The 9,038-nt window shown below is 41.6% G+C and overlaps 1 protein-coding gene across 1 annotated transcript in view; it reads left to right on the forward strand.

The window, feature by feature from the left end:
* The window catches only part of LOC106534643 (histone-binding protein N1/N2), a gene marked incomplete at its 3' end in the record, with an annotated part of 19,987 nt that extends 11,436 nt beyond the window's left edge, over positions 1–8,551 (forward strand). Inside the window, 5 exon segments of the mRNA XM_014031343.1 lie at positions 1,072–1,160; positions 7,829–7,908; positions 7,976–8,049; positions 8,118–8,306; positions 8,379–8,551. Of these exon segments, the coding sequence (XP_013886797.1) occupies positions 1,072–1,160; positions 7,829–7,908; positions 7,976–8,049; positions 8,118–8,306; positions 8,379–8,551 (605 nt within the window).
* Between the last annotated feature and the right edge of the window lie 487 nt (positions 8,552–9,038).

Below are 9,038 nucleotides of genomic sequence, written 5' to 3' on the forward strand. Positions count from 1 at the left end.
ATTTTTGCTTTCTGTGAAGCACTTTGTGATGTTTGTGTCTGTGAAAGGTGCTATAGAAATAAAGTTTACTTACAAACAAACAAACAAAACGTCAACTCCTTCTCGAGCAACAATCATATGGATTTACATATTAGTTCATATTTTTCAACAGATCAACTGGTTCACAAATGTCTCCATCCCCTCAAGATTGTAACAAAACTCTCTTAACAAAATTTAATTTGTTTTAAAGGTAATATGAGTCCCATACATAACCTATAAAATAATATAATCAACCAGCTCAAAGTTTTAATAATTCAGTTGATAAAATAATGTATTTGATGAGTGACTAGTGTTTTTTTTAAAACAAAAATAGGATTTGTAATTGTTTTACATACTTTCCCCCAGACTACAACACAATAAACTAAGTGTGGGACAATTATTACGTTATTTAATGATAAAGCTCTCTTTATTTTAACTCGTCATACAGTACTGCAAGAGATTTAGCTTTTTGTGTTCTAAAATTATTTGGTTTCCATTTCATCTTTTCATCAATGACACCCAGAAACTTCACCTCACTTGAGTCTACATTAAACTCTACAGTCAACACCATCAACTCTAAATGGAACATCATTAGTTTTCAATTAAATATCACACAATTAGTTTTATTCAGATTTAATGATAATTAAGTTTGAAACCAAGTTAGTATTTTTACAAAAAWTTTTCTGCGTTATTTCCAACATTTGTTCTCTCTTTACCCAAACACAAAAATGTGTCGTCAGCAAACAGAACACATTTAAACAACCCTGACACCTTTACTAAATCATTCACAAAATAACTTTGGTCCAAGTACAGAACCCTGAGGAACTACACGTTATATGACAGTTCAGATCTTACATCATTTATTTATACAAACTGTTTCCTATCTTTCAAATAACTAGATACCCACTGTAGACCGCTCCTCTTAGACCATATTTATGTAGCTTTTCAAGATGAAAACTGTGGTCAATAGTGTTGAATGCTTTCTTTAAATCAACAAATACTAGCACAATACTGTTGGCACAGCCCATGACTGTATGACTCATGACTTTTCAGACAATGAGGAAGAGGAGGAGGAAGGAGGAGATGCAGAAATGGAGGATAATCCAGAAGAGCTGGCTGAAGGGGATGCCACGGCTGAAAAGGTACTTTTTAACGTTAACAGTGGTGATGAGGAGCAGGGTGGTCCATGTTTTATGTCCAACAGACTCCTGTAGCAGACAGGGTTTAAGATGTTTATCACGGAGTGGACAGGAGGAAACATGGAGTCGGGGTGGTCCTGGTGGAGTTATCAGGTGGGAACAGGTGGAAGAGAACATAGAGAGGTGAAGGTAATGCACCACAGCTTACAGACGTTTATATTTATGTATTAAAATGTTACACAGGGTTTCCCCTGGATTTTTTTTAACTGTGGTGGTGGATAACAGGACAACAGGTTGGCAAAACCTGGTTGTCTGCAATAAAAATTTAATTTAATAAGCAGGCTATATTGTTCTMTATACAAGTTTACTATATACAAATGTTCTCAGTCAGCAGGTTTCAGGAGCTGCTTGAGTAAAACTTCCTCCTCCTCGTCTTTGAACTAGAGACCAAAAATCAAAATCCATAAGATTTCTGCTTACAGGTCAAACATTTTCATTTAAATAGGAGTAAACTGTGAACATGACCTTATTAAAAGTTACAGTTTAGTGTTCTTAAGACTGAAGACTTTCTGAGGAAAAATATTTTTAAACATCTTTTCTATAATTTTAGTGTTTTCAACTGAGGAGCTTTGATATATTAATTTTTAAAAAATTTAGCACAGGAAGTTCTCTGCACAGAAAAATAATTTTTTACTTTTTTTTTAAACCAAACTGACAGTTTCTCCAGTAAAGTTATTGTGTAATTTAAAGGCACTGAAACGCCTGGTTAAATTTAGAAGATGTTATGATTTAACTACAAGCACCTGAAGCTGACTTAAAGAACTCTGTGATTTTAGGAAAAAAATGAAAGTCAAACATAGACACTAGGGATGCAAGTTATCGATTAATGGATTAATCTAAAGTTGATTTTCATCGATAGATTAACAAATTGATAATTGGCCATTTTCCTAAAAACTGGCTGARATTTCTCTTTCTATAACATGAAGGGCTAATTTTTTACACACTAAATTTAAAGAAGTACAGTATTATTTTAACAATTCATTGTGCCAGCTGTGAGTAAACACTGACTGAACAGAGAAATGTGGATTTCTCTCGCATTATTAAACTTGGACATATTTATAAAATATAATAAAACAGAAATCTGTTAAGTTGCTAGTTGGGGGTGGGGGGGAATGAAAGAATAAAATAAGTAAAACACTTAATCCACCCTGAAGATGAAAAACTAATTTAAACAGGGTAATATTTTAAAATAAAGATTAACTCAAAAACAGACTAGAAACATAATAAAAATTATCCCTGAAAGACGTGAGATACAAATGAGTACTGGCGATTGTTAGTTTGTTTATATTCCCTCCGCTTCTATCTTAGCTGGGCTGCACAGCATGKTCTGACATCAGTTACTGTTTATTAAATTGGTTTACTGGCCGGGTTGTGTCACACAGATTAGGTTAACTTCAAGTTAAGTATTTGTAGCGATTGTAAATTTTGTTGTTGTTCTTTCAACAAGAGGAAGCTAATGTTAGCCACAGTTAGCTTATCGTTCTCTGTCATCCTGCTCTCTTGTCTTTAGCGTCATACTGCTGGATGGTCTGGTACAGCCTCCTGTACTTTTCCTTCCAGTTTGGTGTAGTCCATTATTATTGTTGTGTCACGAATAAAATTAAAGAAGACTCGCGCATCTGTGGTCCTGCCCACATCAAGACAGCTCTCTGCTCAGCTCAACAGGGCCAGGGTAGAGTTAAGGCCAGGCTGAGGGTAACCGCATCCTCTGCTGGATGAAGTCAAAACTACACTAAAACTAGATGCTGCATAGCGGCAATATGACCCCCGCACGTACAAATGCACCAGAACTCAGAAGTCTTTATTCCTAACAGATGTCATGCTACTAGATGCATCTGAAAATTGTAGTGGTTTGGGTGGGGGTCTGTTTTTTTTTGGTGGGGGGGTGGGTGTATCATTGGTTGACCTGATGGATAGCCCCTCATCAGAGCTAAACAACAAAAGAAATCTGAAGCTCCTATGTTTAATAGTTTCTGAGTTATATGCATTTTTGCATGTCCAGACACCCACTATTTTGATGGAGCCCCCTCCTCAAAAATGGGGTGTATCGTAAAGCTGTTGGCTGGCGCAGTGTAGGTCAGACTCATCTACAGTCCTGCCAAATTTCATGTTGATTGGTGCAGCCGTTTTTGTGCTACAGTTGACCTAAAATCACTGGAAGAAAAAAAACAAACAGTATAACAATATGACTTGCGCTTCGCGTGCGGGGGTCATAATAAGGTTTAAACTAATGTTTTAAATTAATCGAATGGAAGAAATTTTAATTTAATAAATCATTATTCGACAATTAATCGTAAGTAGATTAATTGTTAGCATTCCTAGTAGACACTAGGGGTACAACAATACATATACCCGTATCGAACTGCTCAATACGCACTTGTATCAAACAATACAGATTTATAAAATTAATTTTATCAACTTGTCTTCTGAAGATGCTCTGTGTTGAAGGATCAGAGGATCTGTATTCAACTACTCTGTATTTTCGAGCGCAGATCCACTGAGAAACTTGCTGTTTCAGCAAAATTTAAGTTTAAATTTAATTTAAAAACGGTACTTTTGAGGTTAAACAAATGTTCATAAATAGTTTCAATACATTACAAGTTAAAAAGGGTATGGAAATTTCAGTTATTTGTATCGAAAAAATATCGAACCGTGAGACTGAAGTATCAAACCGAACCGAATCGTGAATTTTCTGTATTGTTGCACCCCTAGTAGACACGTCTTTAATAGACACTGCCCCACCTGCATGTGATTAATACAGATTTTTGATGCTCATTTTATACAAGTAGCCATCTGAAGGGGTTGACTTGTGGACTCTGAAGTCCCGGGCTGGTCGGAGCTGCGCTGCAGGTGGACAGGTGCAGCAGCTGCGGTCAAACTGCCTTCCAGCCCCTGTTTTAAAACCAGTCAGGTGATCTGTCATGGTTTTATTGGGCTCATGAACACACTGTTACGGTGGAAATGCTGTGAGGTGCTTTTAGAAATATAATATGTATAAAATACGACATAATCCTCAGAAAATAAGTCCAGGAAATGCTGAGGACTTTCCTGGGTTGTCTCTAACATGATTGTGTCAACCCCTGTTTTACATTGATAAAAAAAACCTTCATTCTGAAGGTGTGGTGGCTTTTATTTAGCTGTGGTGGAGCGCCACAATCAGTTACATGTAGGAGAAACCCTGCTTACAGACCATGAGTGGAGCTGCAGAACCTGTAACATCACTACCCACCTCCTCTAGCCAAGTCCGTGCAATTTATTCTTAAATTCCTCTGGCTTCATGAAATAATAGCCTATATGCCACGGTCATTAATGACATATTTCCGGTAAAATTCTTGCCACGCTCCTCCCTTCCCTTCCTTCTAACTGCCAATTAGCTGCTAGTACTAGTCCGTGAAAAAAGTCACAAAATTTAAAGCATCTGTGATCTACTGGTATAAAACGTGAGTTGTGTTGTGTGCCGTTGTGTCCACTAAGCAGCAGATACGATCGAGTTGTTAGTTTTTATCCTTTTTCCTCTTGATGAGGAGGTGACAGCAGTGGATCATAGCATTACAGGGAAAACTTATCTTTAAAAGCTCATACTTGCATTTGTAATCAGCATTTCTAACCTGAGGATATTCAAGAGTCAGCATCAGAAATGAGAAGACGGAGGTTAGAAAAGGGAAATGTACATTTATCCCCTTTTACTGCCAAGAGAGAGGAAAGACCTCCTCCACAGGACAGCTAGCAGGAAGCTAACACAGCAGCCGGTAAAGGTAGGTGCGTGCGCGCATTTGTGTTATATGAAATGTTTTTATGTGACTCTATCATGAGTTTTATGCAAAAGTAAAACCTTGTTAGAGTGTATATTACAGCGTAGACTAAAGCCGAGTGACGAGCGCCTCCCCCCACCCGCCCCGAGCACTGAGAGCAGCAGAACCTCCGCCTGATAATCATTAAGTTTTCAGTTCACAACATCGGGGAAAACGATCCAAACCAAACAAGTAGCCCATCAATTTAAAGCCCAGACTCTGCTCTTTCTAACAATATAAGTGTCACAGCTCTACGTGAAACATTCACTGAACAAGCAGCTAAGGAATAGTGAAAAAGGCTAAATTCTGGAAACACAAACGTCTTTCCTTTGTTTTTATGGCTTTAATCCACTTTGGAGTGATTTTTTTTTCCACTTGGCTGGACCTGTACGTCTCCTGTGTTAATGTTGGTACYTGTAATATGCTAATTCTGTACTGTGGAGATCATTAAGCGTCGTTGTCGGGTGAAAAAATCTTTCGCTAACACAGTGTTGACCGTGAACCGGAAGTGTTGGGAGTGGCATTAAGTGCTGGACCGGATGTCCCTGGCATATAGGCTATTGCAGTCACCCACATACCACTGGCAAAGTATACAACATTTACAGAGCGGGAGGATAATTAAGGACAGACAGAAATGTCTCATATCTTGGCAAACTCTTAAAGGGGCAATATCATGTAAAATCAACTTTTTTGAGTTTTTTTATCATGTTATGTTATCCTCATCAAAAACATGCCCAGAGTTTTGCTTTGACTCAATCATGCATGTTTGAGAAATCCTGTAGTGTCCTGAGGCAGCCTAGTCTGGTAAAAACCAGACCCTGTCCTTCACTTTGRTTCGTACYAYGGTCTGGACTTGCTGCACAGAGAAGTGTTTCTTGCAGGAGGCGTGGCCTCTGCTGAAGTGTGTGTGTGTGTCGTTGTGAAGGAGGCTAAGCTAAGAAGCTAACCAGAAATCACGTGTGCTGTAAACAACCCTACTGAGAGGAGAAATATWCCGAACCGAACGAGACGACTGTAAATGAGAGCTGCTGCTTTGTCAGACAAATTTATTTTAATTATGAAGCCTTATCAACACAGACTGGCTTCATTCACTTCCTCCACTGCCGTATGCTAAAATAACTAACAGACACTGCGCAGAACATCGACGTCATTCAAAACTCCTCCTTCTGTTCTCTGATTGGTCCAGGTAAAATAAACTACAAGCAGACACTGCGCAGAAAATTGACATTCTCTTCTCTGATTGGCCCGGCTAAAAATCTGCCAGCAAAATCCTTGTCAATGGGAGAAGTCCCAGACGGAGCAGAGAAGGGAAACTAGAATTGAGCGGAGCTGCGTAGGAAGGCAAGGGCCAGGCTACCTCCTCTGGACTGTGTCTCCAAGCTGAGCTTCCTCATCACAGAGCACAAACATTAAAATCCAGCTCCACGTATTTCTATTGATGTCATTTACCCGCAAGAAAATTGTGTGATGGAGGTCCATGGAAGGCAAATAGGTTTTAAATCAAATAAGAGGATTTAGTTAAAATAAATAAAAGGTATTCAAGCTACGTTTTGAGCATCCAAAACACGTCCAACACTTCAAGCTGGCTGCTTGTGCTCCTTCAGGTCAGARGTGTTCWGACTGTCAGGAAGCTCCTCTGTTTTCCTCTGTCGGTCTCTGTTTAATGGTGGATGAAATAAAGAAAGTGGCGGTACTTTATTTACTTTGAGCAAGCSAACGTCYRGTTCACAAGATAATTAATCCACCAGATAATTCAGAGGTGGTCTGTTCGGTGAGTTCGGTGAGGCTCGCTTTCAAGCTACGTTCAGACTGAGCTCTGTTTACTGAACCAGCAGCTGCTGACGTCATTACGCTCTTGTGCGATGCTGCGTTCAGGACAAGCATGGAAAACCCACCACGCTTATGCTACGTTCACACCGAACGCGTTTTGAGCGGCAGTAGTGGCCGATTTACATGCAAAGTCTATGGTGGACGCGCCTCTAGGGGTCGTGCGTAGCGTCACGTACGTTTTGGGCGGCGTGGAAGGAGTGCAGAGCGTTTTCCACGCATGCGGTGCTGCGGAAGCCGCTGCCGCCAGAGTTCAAATATCTGAACTTTTCGCCGCTCGACGCGTCTCCCACTGAAAACTGAAACAGACGGACTGGAGATTTTTACCTGAAATCGAGCGTGTGCAGTTGGATTTTCTGGCAGGATAGATCAGCACCGATGTGGATCAGCTGCTTTGGACCAAAAAAAAAAAAGTTCATCAGCTGGCAGCTTCTGAAGTGACGAAACTAACCAAACAAATCGCCTCTAAATCATCTGGTGAGTTATTATCTGCTGTGCGCAACGTTCGCTTGCTTTTTAGTAAATAAATCAAAGCCATTTTCTTTCATTTTATCTTTATTCACCCGCCGAGGACAGGCTCCTCCCACACCCRGCTGCTGCCGCTTGTTCTGGTCTGAACACTAGTGCGTTCTTCGGTCTGAAAATAGTGCGTCCAACGAGAGACGTTTTGCGCTTTTTTGGCCGCTCAAAACACGTTCGGTGTGAACGTAGCKTTACACCAATTTGGTCACAATGATGCGTTTAGGTACTGAAACATGGTACCGTTTGATGTTATAGATACTGGGTAGTACCAACAGAATTCGGTCTGTACTTAAAAAAGTATCGAATTCTGTACCCATCCCTAGATAGAGGACATGGAGCTAGTTGTAGTGAGGACAGAGTACAGAGGAGGACGTCTCTGTGTGGACACCTGGGAACAGCGGAGACATTAAATGTCCACAGAGCGTTGGACAGGACAGATTAAAAACAGTTTCTGGTCCTTCGTCCTGACAGGACAGTGAGGACGAGGACGAGGTGGGGAACCTGCAGCTGGCCTGGGAGATGTTAGAAGTAGCTAAAGTCATCTACAAAAGGTGAGACTGAAGACAGGACTGTGGACGCAGGACCAACAAACTAACYTCTCATGTCCCCGTCCACCAGGAGACACACCAAGGAGGAGCAGCTGATGGCGGCTCAGGCCCACCTGAAGCTGGGTGAAGTTTCTGCTGAGTCAGGTACCAGCTGAGGCGGAGCAGGACTCCAGGTTTCTGTGGACCACTTTAAGATCTGGATGTGTCTCCAGGGAACTACAGCCAGGCCGTGGAGGACTTGGAGGAATGTCTGAGGCTGCAGCTGCAGCACCTGGAGCCGGACAGCCGCCTGCTGGCTGAGACCCACTACCAGCTGGGCCTGGCCTTCAGCCTGGACCTGCAGTACCACCGGGCCGTGGAGGCTCTGACCAGCTCCGCCCGCYTCATCAGGAGCCGCCTGAGTGAGACCTGCCCACATCCAGACCTTCTCTGTTGTCCCGCGCTGCCGTCTAACGGTCCGCTCTGTCCTCCAGAGAACCTGCAGGCGCTGCTGGACGGCGCCGAGGGTCCGGACGCTCTGCCCCATGAGAGGAAGGAGCTGCAGGAGCTGGAGGCTCTGCTGCCCGAGATCCAGGAGAAGGTGGAGGACGCCGCCGAGGGCCTGAAGACGGAGAGCGCCGCCGCTGAGGCWGTGAAGGAGATTCTGGTGGGTCTGAAGACTTTATGAAAGGTTCTGATCGTCCTCTGTGTTGATGCTGTGTGTAGGTTAGAACAAAACAAACCAGCTTCTGCTGAAATGTGTCCAAGTGAAGGCCTGCAGACCTGATCAGGTCCTTGTGGTTTTAATCTGGCCCAGCTGTAGTAAAACAGTTTGTAAGACAGAAACTTAAATCTGACTCAGCTTTAAAGGGATCCATGATTAGTTGAAACATTAAACTTTATTTAATAAACATTTATTTTAACTGTAAAAGAGACTGTAGGCTGGTTAGTTTTTATCATTTTTAAACTAAAAGTTTAAAAATATATTACCCTGACGGGGCCATTTTATTTGCGTGCAAAGCATTCTGTGTAAATGTTGACATCAACTAGGGCATCGATGTGAGGCTGCTAGCGAGCTATATCCACCCTGAAGGTTAATCTTGGACAATATCTGATGATCGACTCTTTTAAATGAAACCAGAGAGCGTTGACAG

This window comes from Austrofundulus limnaeus, unplaced genomic scaffold (assembly GCF_001266775.1).
Source record: "Austrofundulus limnaeus strain Quisiro unplaced genomic scaffold, Austrofundulus_limnaeus-1.0 Scaffold1232, whole genome shotgun sequence".
In the NCBI taxonomy this organism is placed as follows: domain Eukaryota; kingdom Metazoa; phylum Chordata; class Actinopteri; order Cyprinodontiformes; family Rivulidae; genus Austrofundulus; species Austrofundulus limnaeus.